Source organism: Papaver somniferum, chromosome 9 (genome assembly GCF_003573695.1).
Source record: "Papaver somniferum cultivar HN1 chromosome 9, ASM357369v1, whole genome shotgun sequence".
NCBI lineage: Eukaryota > Viridiplantae > Streptophyta > Magnoliopsida > Ranunculales > Papaveraceae > Papaver > Papaver somniferum.
The window spans coordinates 40,128,001-40,144,483 of NC_039366.1; the positions used below are offsets into that span (position 1 = coordinate 40,128,001).

Sequence of the window (16,483 nt, forward strand, 5' to 3'; positions counted from 1 at the left end):
ATTTATACTCGTTGGATTGGTCTTTCAAAAACCTTTCTACATAAATAAAATTTGTCAAATTCCTACGTATGGTTTGCGAGATATGTTATATTGAAGTTGGTTTGACAATTATACCCTTAAGGAATAGAGTTTATTTCAAATTTTGACATCATATAACATCTTTATTCATATGACCCTCCTTCTTTTCTAAGGGTCATTTCAATAAAATAAGTTAAAGAATTTTTAAATGGACTTCAAGCCCAAGGCCATAAGAGTAAGAAAAAGAGCGAAGAGAGGGTCAAACACTTAATTCCCACTTATTTGAGATATCTCCCTCGATAAACCTTGAGTTTCCGTTGTGATAGAACTTGATATATTGTAGCTACTTAGTGTATAAGACAACTTCTATTAAATCTCCAAATCAACAGTTATTTTAATTTTTACTAGAGCTGGTGATCGGTGGTCGTCAAACTGTTCTTCCCAGAATAATTGATCGACGAGCTTACAAAAATTAATCACACAATCAGTGCCTACACTTTTCTTATAACAAAAACAAACCGTTTTTTAAACACTATAAAAACCGATACTTAGATGAGTAATGCCAAGCACTATGGTTGGGGTTTCGTGTGGCTACAACTTAAATATAACCAAACGAAACAAAGGTTCGGTTGCACCTCACTGTGGAAGTTGGGCATCACTTAGCCTAATGTACCAGAAACTGAGTTTTAGTCCAAACAGTGCCATACGGAAACTCAATTTCCGTTTTTGTCCAAAATATTATTAAGTTGGATTTACATAGATAATTATTATAGGTAAAAAATATTTAAGAGAAAAAAATGAAGATATAATAGGAAAAGAAAAATAATTTTAATGAATAAAAGAGTTAAAAGATAAATAGTAGGATTAAAATTAGGTTACAGCTGAAAAATCATGTAAGGAAACTCACTATCCATCAAAAATCCAAAAAACAGAAATTGAGTTTCCGTAAAGCCAGTTTTCAAAAGGGCATCCCTTAGTTTAAAAGTGGAACGGATCTGTTCGACTTTTTAGCTATGACAGGAGAATTCGCCACACTAAAGCCAAACTGTGTCACATAGTACTTGACTCTCGTCTCTCGCTATAAATAAGCTATAGCTAACGATTTATGGTTTACCACAACGCTTGGCCTAATGGATCCCATAACATCTATGTAAGAGCCACCATCTCTAAAGTTCCCACTCAGTCTTTAGTTTTTAAATTTTGTTTTGGAGTTTTTTCTTGCAGTCTGTCTAGTCTTACTTGCAAATCGTTTAAAAGGGGTTATGGGAGGAAACCCGGTGAACTGTGTCTGACCAAAGAACGGAGGGAGGTGAGGCTTATTTGGGATGTAGTCCACCACAAAACTACTAAAAGCCCATTGGAGCCGTGGTAATTGTTTAAAGAAAATATCCCAGGTAAGAATTTGGATCAGCCCAACTAGTATCCAATACTTCTATTCCCTAATCTCTACTATATACTTTATTTGTATAATTGTATTCCTTTATCGAAGTTGGATGCTCAAATAATCCCCTAACTGCTCAATTTTTATAAGTATCCTATTTTTGTTTATGAATTTCAGTAGGTTAAGTGTTTGATAATTTGCGCTACTAAACCTAAAATTGTTTCAGACAATTTTCACTAATGTCAGAAGGGTAAGTGTTTGATGCTTTGCTGCACCTAAAGTTTTTTTTCTAAACTATGGTGTTAATATTAGAAGGGTAAGAATTAAACTTAAAATGACACATGGAATGCTTTTGGTTTAATATACGAGCGCCAAAAGTATTTCTAGGGTAGTATCTAAATGATAGGATATCCCTATCGCTAAACGGTTTCGACACCCTTACTTATATCTGGCTGTTTGACGGACCGAGACTGCAATAATACATATTTACAAAAGATATGGTTTGTAAGAAAATAATTCTGGACGTACTAATGATTCGTCTACTGGGAAATATCTTTTTTAGCCCCTCGTAACATGAATTTATGGTTTCGTCGCTGGTCTGACTGAAACAACATGAACACAGTTAAGCAAAGTGTATTTTTATTCATGTAGTGTGGTAAAGTTGCATGACCACAAATGGAGTATGTGTGAGTAGGAAAGAAAACACTAGCAAAGTGATCTATTTAAAATTTTGCGTGGTTCCTATAAGAAGTATATAGTTCACACTCACAAATTAACTTATGTTTGGTGATTTGAATGTACCTGGCTTTGTACAAGTATAATCCATTTGAAACCTAAAATTTTGCTAAGTTGATGGAGAAAATTGATAAGAATATCAAAGTATCAAAAGGATGTGGTGTGGGATTCTTTTAACGGAAATAAAAACAACAGGAGGGGAATAAAATACTCATTTCAACCATGTTATTGTTAATTTCCTTAAATATTAAACAATAATTTTATTTATTTCAATGATTTTAATATCTATTTGTTTGGTTTGATAATTGTAATAACTTTTTGCATTATAGTTTATAATTCATTGTTGCGGAACTATTATCAAGTTACTAATTCTCCCAATTTATATTTGCTAATATTAGTATCGACTCTTGACGAGTATCTTTTAAAATGGCCATATATCATCAATATCAATGAGTATCAATATTATAGTGTTTTCAAGCACATGAATACATCACAAGGACGGAGTTATCAACTATCATATTACCTACATATAAATGGATGTGAACTCCAGTATGTTCATTATGTTGTACAGTTGAACCTCGATAAATGAATAACCTCGCCAAGTGAATAATTTTTTCCGGCCCCACTTGGGCCAAGGAGATAAATGAATAACCTCGTTTAATGCGTTAATGAATAAAAAAAATTGAATCCCTAAAGGCCATATAGAAATATAAAGGAATAATCACTAAATTTCATATAAAAAAATATAAACCGATATAAATAATTAGTAAATTTTACATAAAAATATATGTAGAAATAAACTAAAATGTGATGATCATCGCTTGAAAGGTAATGCTTGCATAACCAATATACATAAACAATCAATTTTACATAATTGATTGTTTTTTCTTCCACCCAAACCAAAATGCACCGCATCCTTAATTTTATGTAATGCTTGCATACTTTCTGGAATATTTTGCTCATGTTATAGCAAGTAATTTTTTATGGTGATCATCGCTTGAAAGGCATCTTTGAATGACATATTTTGTATGATGCTACTATCATCTGGTTCAGGATCTGACTCAATAATTTCTTCGTCTGTTGAAGATTCAATAATTGCATCATTTTCGTTGGGATAGTTTAAAAGATGTTCGCGTCCCCTGAATTATTGATAAGAATTGCATCTATAACATAAATTAAAAATGACGCTAGTTAATCCTTGGTTATCTTTCTTCTATGATCATTGAATTATTGATAAATTTTTTGACCAATACCCTTTAGGTAAATTTGTATATATCTTTTCTTATACGTTTTAACTTCTTAATTAAGAAAATACCGTCTAAATAAATAATTCCGCTAAACGAATATTTTTTGTTGGTCCGGATGGCATTTATTTATGGAGGTTTAACTGTAATGCATTCTTACGAGGGATGGCACCACTCGGTAAATAAACGGAAAAATCAAAAGCAAATATAGATCTAGAGATGCGCTCGCGGAGGCTTTGGCAGCTTCCAAAAGGGGATGTGAGCCCGTTAGCTGCCCCTAGTAATTCTGTCATCAGTTTACAAAAATACCCTTCTCTGTTTCTATTACTCTTTTCTTTCTCTCCTTTAGTTGTTGTGTTCTTCTCTTTAGGTTACACTTACAGAGAGTATTTTCGGCGGCAGCAATGGCGAAAGGAGACGATGCAGTTCGTAAGAAGAAGAACAAAGTCTTAAGAAAACGGCTTAATGCTGACCCTTCTACTCTGTCTACACGGATTGCTGGTATTATTGCTGCTAAACAAAGACGAAAACAAGGCAAACGTCGCCAGTGTGAGGTACTTGTTACAATTTTTTCATTCATTTATATCAAAAATTAGGGATTAGTACAACTTGGGTTTTTCTTTTAACATATTATTAGTTGTTCAGAACAATAAAGTCTGGGTTTTGTTTATTTGATTGTGTTGATTTTCTGGAATTAGGGTTTATACAAGGGTTTAGTATTTATTGCTAGGGCATTTCTGTTCTCTGTGTATGTGTTGCAGTGAGTGAAGTCAGGGTTTATTGAACAATAGAATCTAGAGTGGTGAAAACTAAGTAGAATTCGAAAGAAGGAAACTTGGTTTTGGTTGGTTTATAATAGGGTTGCTAGAGTAAATCTGTCGATTTCTTTCGTAAGCTATTCAAAGATTTTTTTAAGTGCTGGCAATTGAAGGGATGAGAGGATAAGCTTGTGGATTAGTGAGGCAAGGTGAACTCTATGAGTACAATCTGTCAATACGTATTGACGTATAATATTTTGCAAAATCAGAATGTCAAATGTGTTTTTCAATGGGTTCACTAGATATATCAATCTGTTTAAATGAACTTAGATCGTAATCTTATTTATACATGTTTGTATGAGTGCTGGCAATTAAAGGAATGGGATCATGAATGAGACAAGGTGAACTATGGTAAATCTCGGCCCTTTTTGCGCAGCGCTCGTGCAAACAGCATTTACCAACAATATGGTTTATCAGTGTTGATTGATAAATAGGCAGATAAAAACTTTAAGTTAGTATGTCGATTGTGTTGTTGAAAATTATTTACTCACTATAACAGTTATAATAAGAAAATAGAGACAGGCGTTAGGCGAATCCTCTAATTTCCTCTTCTTTTGTTCTGGATTCATTGGCGTATTCTTGGTTAGAGTAAATCAGGATTTACGCATGGGTTTTAGTATTTATTGGGCATTTCTTAGCTAATTAAAGAAGCGTGGATAAGAATCAGGTGAACATTGTCAATCCGTTGGATAGTGTTTTTTTTTTTTTTTTTGTCATTCCACTGGATGGTGTCTGGACTGCCATGTAAATGTATCGGCTGTGTGCGCAATGAATAAAATCAGAGTTTATTGGACAATAGAGTGCAAATTTAGTACAATTAGAGAGAAGGGAACTTGGTTTGGTTGGTTTATAATAGGGTTACTAGACTAAAGCTGTCGATTTCTTTATGAGATTCAAGGATTGATTTTATTCACGCCTGAGTGCTGGCAGTTGAAGGGATGAGATGATAAGCATGTGTGGGTTAGTGAGGCAAGGTGATTCGTAAGAGTACAATCTTGGCCCTTTGGTGCAGTGCCAGTGCAAAATGCTGTACAAATAGCATATCCCTACAATACGAGATAGAAAAAAAAAATTTGCAAATCAGAATAACAACTGTGTTTTTCATTGGGTTTAGTAGACTAAGAATTGTCAACCTCCTGTTTGTGTAAGTACTGGCAATTCAAGGGATGGGATCATGAGCAGGTTGGCTGGTGAGGCAAGGTGAGCTATGGTACAATCTCCGCCCTTTTTGTACAACGCTACTGCACACAGCATTTTCCTACAATATAGTTCATACATATAAAAACTTGAAGTTAGTATGTCGAATGTGGTTTTTAAAAAAAAATATTTACTCAGTGTAACAGTGGTAAGTGTGATATGAGTATAGAGACAGGTGTTAGGCGATTCCTCTAATTTTCTCTTCTTTTGTTTTGGAAATATTGCCGTGTTCTTGGTAAGAGTAATTTTTTGATTTTGTGATGATTTTCTAGGGAATGTGTTTCACCCTTCCTACCCCTGAGGATCCCTTCAATGAGGGAATTAGAAAGAAGGAACCAAAAGCAAATAAGAAGAAGAAACTAAAAGCTAAGAAGCTCGTATCCGAGATGAATTCTGAGAAGGTTGAAGGTAAGCAAAAAGTAAAGGCTTCGCCGAAAACAGTAGTTGAGTGCTTGAATGCAATTCAGGAAGCGTTTGTTAAAGATGGTACCTTCTCTGGTAATAAGGCCAAACCTGTTATGGTTAATACCTGGGGAATGAAGTTCTGGAAAAGTTGTTCAGAGGGTTCGGATGTCCTTGAGACATCTGGAGGCTCTTCAACTGTGGAGCAGATAGCTTGGGTAGTCTCTACGGCTGCTGCTATGTTTACGAAGAAGGTGAAAGGGGATGCAAACCCTTTCCTTTTGTTCCTCGTTCCATCCAAAGAAAAAGCTATTAAGGTATGTCTTTGCAAAATTAATTATTTTTCTCACTGCTGTATCTTCTCATGAATATTTCTTCTCTCGGATGTGCTGTTAAGTGTTAGCTAATTTTGGTATGATAATGCTGGTGTCTCATTTTATTTGGACCGGTATACCTTGATAGGTAAGGTCAGTGTGCAAACATCTAAAAGGACTTGGCGTACAAACTGTTAGCATTCACTCTGGTAAATCACTGGATCAGCAGATTGATGGGTGAGTATAGCATCTCAGTATTCCATACTTATTCCGCTAAAAGAAAACCTGCCTTTAGTTGCCTTCATGTTCTGTTTTATTAACTGTTATTCTGTTCTGCACAGCCTAAAAAGTTGTGAGCCAGATTTTCTTGTATCCACTCCTGACCGGCTTCTGGAGCTTATTGCAGTAAAAGCTGTTGACATATCTGCTATTTCCTTGTTGGTAGGAAGCTTCATCCTTTTTAGCCAGTTGATTAATATTTTCTTTTTTCTAATTGTGTTTTAGATATCTGATATACTTCTGGTTATGCTTTTTAATAGGTTGTTGATGGATTAGAAAGCTTCGCTAAAGATGGTTCTTTTGAGAAGATAAAATCAATCAGGGAAGCTGTCACTGGAGTTCCTCAAACTGTCATTTTCAACAACAGTTCTGACCGGATCACCTCCTCCACTCAGAGAAAGCTTCTGCGGAAACAATTTTGCACCTTGTCTCTCTATGATTCTGTAACGAGTCAAAATGCCTGATCTCTCTGTGTACACATGTATTTTCCTTTTTGGAAGAATGATGATCAGGGCCGGCCCTGAGGAGGGATCTGGCCTGGTATACGTTAATGAGTATCTAGAGTTGGTACTTTTTTTTCTTTCATTTTGGTTATACATTAGCAATAGCATTATGCCATTATATAAGAAAAGTTCAGGCCCGTACCAGTTTTGAATTATGGTCTGAGCACCAGAAATCTAACACTAAACCCATCTCAGTTATCTCTTGATCATGAGTCCTGGTTTAGGCACTACTCAAATTATTTTGGGATATTACCCTGTGATTTCAAATGCCTATATGAGTTTCCGGAGAGTTGCAACAGCAAATCCATGGACAGTTTCTAGAATTATGCCATACAAATTCTTCACGATTTATAAAGGGGATATCAGTATTACTTGGGGATGATAATTCTTCATGATTTATAAAAGGGATATCAATATTACTTGGGATGAAACCAATCCATATAGAATAAATAAATGTTAACATATCCTGACTGTCAGATCATTGAATTGATATCACCCCGCTAATAGTGGTATCCCCTTTATAAAATCTTGAAATTCTTGATGTAATGATTACTTCAATTCCAAATGGAGGAGTAATATCAATTTCTTGACTTATTTTTTTTCCATAGCATTAATGGAAACAATTAGTCTTTGTGATGTGATTATGGATTAAATGGATAATAAATTTGGTTAATTATTTCTACAATACCATCACACGTTTTCTTTGTGATGGTTGACAAGTCCATGAATATGCGAACATACGTGCACACTTTTATAGTATCCTGCATTTTGTGCCGGTTGTTTTGTAATTAATTTGAAGTTAATATTTTAATGATACGTTTTTTTTACAACGCTCTATAGTCTAACAAAACATGAGCATAATTAGAAATGTATAGCACACCAGTAGTTGAAAAATTATGGTTAAAATTAAGATTAGTAGAAGATGTTGAAATTACGCGTGAGTATTAGCCTATGACTTCAATGTCCAAATGTCTATATAAATTTCAAAAAATTAATCTAATGACCATTAGATTGTATAAATAATTAAAAAAAACTGAGTTGCAATGGCAAATTCAATATCAGTTGAACTTTCTTTTTCTCTTCTTTTCTTCGGGAAGAAAAAGAAAAGAAATCTAATCTCCTTCATCTTCTTACTCGGATCTAGTCTAATTATGACTAGAATTATGCAAGGATTTTAGTTTTATGTTTTAGTGATTAGGTTTTGTTTGTTTAGCTGTTTTTCTTTGAGTTTCTAAATTTTTAATGTTTTATTTTTATTCCTGCACTTTAAGTGCTTATAGGCTTTCGACCTAAAAGGTAATTCTTGCGTTCTCCTTGGTGATGATCTTCATTTATTTTAATGATTTTTGGTCTTTTATTATGTGGATTCTGAAGTACGATGATGGACTCTATTAGAATTCTAAGTTCTCCCGTCAAGATTTTAAGCACATTACTCTACTTGTATTGATTAGTTTAACATAATTTCAAATTGAGTAGTGCATCAATTTCTGGACTTATTTTTTCTACATAGCACTAATGAAAACAATTAGTCTTTGTGATGTGATTAAGGATAAACTGGATAATAACTTTTGTTAATTATTTTCCGCAATGGCAGTCACAAGTTTTCTTTGTGATCAAAATCTAACAGGTCCATGAATGTGATAATAATTTTTAAAACTGACATTTTGTAACTTCCATAATATGAATGTGTTCTTAGGCTCTTATATGGCCCTTTACTATGAATTATACAATCCCTAAGAGATTAATTACACGGTCTGAAATTTTGTAAACAAACAGTCGTAGTTACAACAACAAACCTCCAGAGACTCTTTAAATTTTGCCAACGAAGTAAATTTTTGTTAGTAATAGAAGAATTTCAGTCACCTGAAAAAAATCAAGGTTATAGAGGCAAATCATGGACCGCTTAACAAATTCTAGGTTACATTGCATATAATGGCTCATTTTACAAATTGTGGGACATGAAGTGAATCTTAAGTCACATCAAAAATCAGGGAAGAACCTAGGAGAACTGATTTTTTTCTATCAGGCACGGGCTAATAGCCTTGGCCAAACGCAACATTTAGTAAAAAAAAAAAAGGAATTGTGCTTGTGGCTGTGGGTTTAAATTTGGAATTTGGGTTATGATACACTTCTTTTTCCCCCTCGGTCACTAGATACACTAACCATTTTAATGACAAATTCTGAATCCTAACAAAATTCGAGGTCACAAATGAGATATATATATTTACACCACTGGTCGTGTAGAAGATTTGAATTACGGTGACAAATTTTCAGCCACATATCATTTTTTTTTCAAAGTTACAATATAGTTTCTAGTTCATATGGAAAAATTTGGGTTGGGAGATATAGAGTTATAATGTAACAGAGCGGAAGATTTTGCCTCCATCTCGCTCTAGGCTGGCCCAAACTCTCAGGTGAGCTGCTCGAACTGTGTAACCAGACTGTAAAATTCCAAGGCTTATCAAGCAAATGCACTATAATTTTCCTTTCTAAACATGCTTTACAAGCATGATACTTCAAATGTAGTTTCCACATTGTACCAACGTATTCCTTTTAAGGATGCAAAGCCATAATGGCCAATGGTGATACATATATATGCTTGCAACACGGGATTGCAGGTATTTTACATGTCTTGGTCACATATTGGACTAGAACATAGGCCATTGTAGATTTATTTTCTCAGTCTTTAATCTGCATCTATCTTGCGATAGATGTATGCATTGATCTTACTCACGCCACGGATGCAGCATCCAGGCACATACCGTTCATGTCGTGCATCATTTTTGTGATGCAAATAGTGCAAGCTCCCCAAACTAGCAATCTGGTTATCTTTATTTCCTCACCGTGCCCAATTCGCGATTAATGCATGCCAACATCGTATAACTTGATAGGTAGTATGAACATTCATTTCATGGCTTACAACTACCTCATCAAGTGTGTTGCAATCACTTTCTAATTAGATGATATGAGCAACGAAATACTGAACCGCGATGCGGCTGCCTTCGTACCTTACTCATACCATAAAAGAATTTAGCACAAATGTTAGCTCATTTAAAGGGTCATCTCGAATAGAACAACCAACTCAAGTTTATTAAGATAAGGCCAATATGGATTCCAAAGACCAATCGTTCCGAAAGGATAGGCTTAGGAATATAAAATACGCATCACCAACAATTACCAACACAATACTTAACTCTTACAGGCCAATGAAATTTCGCGAAATATGCACAAGATTTTGCATGAATAATGCCACTTAGTTCACAATTGTGCATTCTCGTGCTCTAAACATGCAAATTTATGCACCATTCATCTTTCATATGGAATACATCCGTTTAACAACAGAACAACATGATGCTCTCGAATCATGAAGCATCCTCGAGTAGGCAACACATCATAATTATGTTATTGCTCGAATATGCTCCATCAGGTAAGCAACGGAGAATAATGATGCTTTCTCATTAAATATGCTGCTTCGGTATACAAGATACGCAAGATGATGTATCTTGTCCTAAATGATTTTCAACCAATACCTCCTCCCTATATATGTCTTATTGACATTTCTACATATTGAAAAAAGAGAGTTATTGGCATATAGAGGCTGTCGTTCACTTTTACGACGGTGATGTAGGGAAGATGATGCATATCTTGTTCTCGCCCAATGCACTGCAATGATGCATTCTCAATGACAACGTGGCATAGTGATGCCTTTGCATCGCAACGCGCACTCTAGTCAGTAACATAACATAATAATGCGTTTTGCATCACAACACATACTCGTGTAAGCAACATAGCACAATGTCCCATAATCTGAGTAAGGTCGAAGCGTAATAGTGCATTTGCATCAAGATTCTTCATTGGGCAAGCAACACTGCATAACAATGCATTCTCAAGCAAGCGATATAGCGAGATGATGCGTTCGCATCATGAAGCTTCCTTAAGCAAGGATCATAGAAAAAATGGTGCATCTCGTTTTGATGCACCTTCAACCAATACCTCATCCCTATATACGTCTTACTGACATTTCTATAAATAAAAAATTTAAAGTTGTTAGCCATGTACCGAATCCCACTGTAACAACCGTATTTTTCGCATGATGCATGCTCAAAGATGCGTCATAGATTCATCTCAAACTTACGTTGCGTATTAAGCGGAACATTGGCCTAGGCCCAATAATGCACCACTATGGTACATTACGTGGGTTACATTGGCCTAAAGCCAATATTGCGCCCCTACGGCGCATATGAAGGCTATACTGGCCGAGAGCCAAAGTCACATCATCATGGTGCATCATGCTGATTGAGTGGATGGCCTAGAAAAAAAAAAGCGCCACTATGGCGCGTTACGCAAGTTATATTGGCCAAGGTCTAATATCACACCACAATGATGTGTTAGGCTAGAGCAGGCTGGCCGAGACAATGTAGCGACATCATGGCGCAACATTGAAGTTGGACTACGGGCTAGAAACAGAAACACATCCATCATGGCGCTTTATACAGAGACACATGGCAACGGCCATGAATAGTGAAGCAAGCACATCAAAGTCCTTCCCAACTTTGATTTGTGAAAATTGTAATGCAACATATATAGGGAGGGGTAGTTAGTTGAAGGTGCATATAACGGAGATGAACCTAAAGCTTCATAGCATGTTAGATGATGATTGTTTCCATACTTGACGAGATGAGTTACATTCCAATCCTTGGATGCTCATATTCCCTATCAAGGCTTCGACGTAGGCATGTACCAACGACGCACTGGGCATGACATGGAAAGTAATCTATATTTGTATGTAAATTATAGAGCTTGCATAGGATATTGACATCACAAGGATGATGGAAAGGAAAGTAAGGCATGAGCCTGAATGATGCACCCTTGAGACGAGCATGATCAGTGCATGCCTTCAGCAATTCCTGAGCTAAGTAAAGAGGTGGGGTTAGGCCTGCAAGGACTATGCACAAGTCCATGAGTGAACTATGCCTGGAAAAGACTCAGAAGCCAGTGAAGCATGTAAGAATGCATTTTCATCAGCATTTATTTCTTTATACCCTTCACAGAACAAGGGTAAGTTGGAACGATTTGGAAGCTAAGTTAAAGGCAACATGCTTGGCAAGTATTCTTGCAAAGGGTAAATGGATGTACATTCGTCTGGCGTAAACAAAAGTGTAAATCTCGTATACTAGCATCGGTGTGGCGCATCAGGGGGTTATGACATGCGCGTTAGGTGTAATATTTCGGTATGTCATACCTACTATTATTCGTGACACGATGCATGCTAGATTATGCTCATTAGGTAAGCAACATAACACAATATTGCGCCACTTTGTAAGCGACGATCATGATGATGCATTAGCTTCATAATGCTTCCACAGGTAAGAAACAAATCATAAAGATGCATTACCATTGATGACCTTTGGTAAAAAACATTAATAAACATTGCATCTCTTCATAACGTACAATCATCCTCATGTTTTAGTATCGCGATGCTTCCTTTAGTAAGCAACATTGGTAAATGTCACGTCTCTTAGAAAGGGGACAAGCGTATTGATGTCGTAAAGCCGATGCACTACTTGCACCAAGCGTGCATTGCAAGTTCGAGATGATACATCATTGATCTTAATGTTGCATAATAAAGACACACCGTTGTATAATGGTGAACTTCGGGACAAGATGCATTACTTGCACCAAGTGTGCATCACAAATTCAAGATGATGCATTATTGTACTCAACAACGCATCACATAACACGCAACACATACTCTTGATGCATCCTAGAGTAAACGTCATCTGAAAAATACGTGTGTTACACACAAGGCCATTTGTTTGCTTAAGAGGCAAATTTTAGGTTTAATAGACAGTTTTTTTGGATAGTGATGGATCACCTAATTTTTTTGGATCACATTGGAAGGTTTTGTCTTACAATGCAGGTTTTTGAGTGGTGAGACAAATTTCCCGGTCATAACAAAAGTTTTTAAGTTAAAATTCCAAAATTCAACTTCGGAGCAAATTTTAGTTTATGGGGTGTAATACCCTGATTCGGTAGGTAGGGTTCGCCGATTTAATTATAAGTAATGGTTTGTCATTTCTTAACACCGAAGACTTTTCAGCACAATTGGCTCTAGAGTTGGCAGAAAACTTTGCAGTTAAGCGTGCTAGGGATGGAACAATCCAATGATGGGTGAACTCCTGGAAAGCTGTTGTTGGATGACCGCGGCGGTTCCCGTTAAAAACCCAACATTGCCGGAAAACCGCAGTGGCTAAGCGGGGATAATATTGGTGGAGTTACGTGTCATTACAAATGGTACCAGAGCCGATGACGGGTCACATATTGAGGGTGAAGGAAAACACTGGACGAAATGGAATCACTAGTATCATGAAGGGCATGAAACGTCGGAGATCTGGGCTTGCATATATATATATATGAGCGGAGGACGACTCTAATTTAAGTTATTGGGTATCGTAATACCCTGATTTGGAAGATCAGGTTTTCCGATTGAAATATAGGTAATGGCTTGTCCTTTCGTAACACCGAGGCCTGTTCAGCATAATTGGCTCCAGAGTTGACATAAAACTCTGCAGTCAAGTGTGCTCGCGTGGGAGCAATCTAGGGATTGATAACTCGCGAAAAGTTGTTGTTGGATGACCGCAGCGGTGCCCGTTGAAAACTCCACACTGCCCGACAACCACAATGGCTAAGTGGGGATATATAGTATCGGTTGAGGGACGGGTCATTACATGTGGTACTTATTGGTCTAAAGTACATAGGTTGTGTTATAGATATTGGGCCACCTACCAAATCCTAAGTCATGATGGAAGGTTTTGGTTCACGTTGTAAATTTCACGTCCTCGTGCATACTTCGAATCATGAGATATATCTGAGGGACAATTTTTGAGTTACAGTGAAAATACTTCATAATGCAAATCAAGATTCAAAAGAAAAATCATACGATGAAATTTATGATGAATCAATAAATAAAATTTGAGAATATAAAAGGGACAATTCTAGACATATTGAAAAATATCGTAGAGATCTAACGGTGGTTTGGATTACCTTTTATCATTGGGATATGTAATGAGAAAAAATAATCCAAGCCATTTTTCTCACACGGGATAATCCTACAATTGATCTAAATCCAAGTCGAATTTCTTCCACAAAAAACCCTAAATACCTAAAACGAAAAACTTCACTGCCCGAGGGATGCTTTTCTCAGAGAGTCCCCTTTGGAGAAGAACTCAGCAAATTAATGACCATCATCAACCTTCCTGACCTTACTTCACTCGTCCCTGTAATTTTTCTTCGTTTTCGTTTCCTTTTTGGGGTTAATCGGTAATGTTATTGCTTTCTCTATGTTTGGTTTGCTATTTGGATGATCAGATTATGGTTTATGATCCGAAGAATAAAAGAAAGTAAGGCATTCAATCTTGTTCAGTTTTTTACTCGGACCAAGTCGCTGCAATAACGTCTCCAGCAACTTCTCTTTCAGATTCCGATAGTATTTCTGTTTATGCTTTAGATTTACTTTTTTTACTTTTAGTTTTATATCTTTTTAATATTAGATCAAGGGATTTGCTTCTATACTTTAATCTTTGTTATCTAGAACATGTGATCCTTCCTCTTACTACGTTAGTTTTGGTTGTTGATTGTTGTTTGATGTTTGTTTTCCTTACTTGTGATGTTTTGTGTTACCACAAATTTGATAGTGCTATATTCCGGCGATTAATCAATTTTCGATGAGCTTATTTTTCATCAACAACTGAAGAAAGGTTTCAAGTTTGGTTGTTTGGAAACTCTTCAGATAAAAGAAACGAAAACCTGAATGGTGAATTTCATCTCCCCCCTCGTTTAGGGGTATTTTTATTTTTATCTTTACTTGTCTTAAACTTAGTTTTAGTAATATGTTTTATGTGTACTAGAAATAGGAGGTTGATTCTAGCATCAACTATAGCCAAGGAAACAACAACAACAGAATCAAGATCACTATACCAAGTTCATCGACTTCAACAACTGATGAAAAAGCTCCAACAACTGATACAAAGACTCCAATGCCGATTCGGTCTATTACATCTCGATCCAGACCTCAAAAGACTCGTTCAGAAAACCTTAGCTACTCGCGTTACTGGTACTCAAGACTCTGTTACTTAGATTTAGGTGTAATATACCGTTACTTTGAAAAACTTAGTTCATATAAGCTAGACTTACATGTTCTTGAAAACACAGAGTTCGATTTGATCCAACCACTGCTCTATGCGGTCAAACAAATTATTTTTATTTCAAAACTAATTAGGCCCTGTGATACTATTTGGTCCTTTTGGAATTTTACAATGGTTTTTAAGTCTGTAAAATTAGGATGGATAGTCAAGGATTAGTGGAGATACTTTGAATCTGATGATAGTGTAATGATCTTGAAAAAATCATTTAACTGTTTCCAGTTTTCAAAATTGTTTACAATATTATGCACTGTTCTGAGGTTTTTCCTCGTTTATGAAAAAAGAATGTAAAGAATCTAAGAATGATTGTATATATTGTCACACCTCCAAATGCCTCTCGCAAATTTCTGCGAAAGTGTAACCTGGCAACAGAGTGGTTCTGTGAATCAAGCTTCACCCACCTGCACTTCAGCCTTATAAGTTTGCACCAATGCAAACAGCCAACTCACCAGTTCTACAGCGAAAGTCTTTTAGCCTTTTTTCAATTCACTTAACTTCTCAAATTCACCCCATAATGAATTCAAACATTGTCATACATTACCAACAACAACCAACCAACCAAGAACACTTAGAGCATGACACAATCATCTCATTTTATTGCATCAAAGGGAAGATATACAAAACTTTCCACTTAGGTACTTACACATACCTGTTCACCTTGAACCAAGCCTTAGCCTTACAAAAACTCTCCTAATTTGAGTGTCACACTTTCCTACGTAAGCCTACCGAATTTCCCATGCCTTAAGACTATTTATACAACAGCTTTACTTGTCCAAAACCGTGCACTACTGTTGCACACACATGGGACATCCATCTGTCCGATAAAGCAGTTCCGTAACCGCCACTAACTGTGCTAACGGGCCAGTTTCTCTCTAAACCGGCGTCATCGTCCAACACATGTTCTCAAGTATTTATGAACCTTCTCCCATGCTTATAAATTTTCTTTATAAACGTTTTCCTTTGTCTCGCGTCATTGGCATGCTTGTGAAGCTCGTAACCAACTCTTAACCGTCACTTGAGTCGTATTGCACAACTGTTGCGCTTTACTGAGTTCGGCCTTGATCCAATGCTCAGCCATCTTGTCCCTGCATACTTCTTGTTCTAAGCTAATGCACGGATAATCTTTGTGCTTCAATCATCAAGGCCAACTCCTTAAGCTCACTCTAGTTATTCATGCGTCATATGCTTCACTTAGCCATTTTGCTTGACAATAGTAATGCCACTCTTGCATTGCTAGCTTGTTTGCAATACTCAAGCTTTGGCCATCCTTGAGTTAATGCATAGACCAACTCTTGGACTATTCTACCTTCTTGCATCATCCTTGAGTTTGGGCCAACTCAATTCCACGGATATGCCTTAATGCCAACATCGCATGTTGCATCTGTCAATTT

General features: G+C 36.3%; 1 protein-coding gene across 1 annotated transcript; it reads left to right on the forward strand.

Moving 5' to 3' along the window:
- Window positions 1-3,740: 3,740 nt before the first annotated feature.
- On the forward strand, window positions 3,741-7,028 carry LOC113308724 (probable ATP-dependent RNA helicase ddx5). The gene is made up of 5 exons (XM_026557186.1): window positions 3,741-3,932; window positions 5,666-6,112; window positions 6,258-6,346; window positions 6,451-6,550; window positions 6,649-7,028. Exons 1-5 carry the CDS (start codon window positions 3,783-3,785, stop codon window positions 6,850-6,852), a joined length of 990 nt encoding a protein of 329 aa, XP_026412971.1. The 5' UTR covers window positions 3,741-3,782; the 3' UTR covers window positions 6,853-7,028.
- The last annotated feature ends 9,455 nt before the right edge of the window (window positions 7,029-16,483 follow it).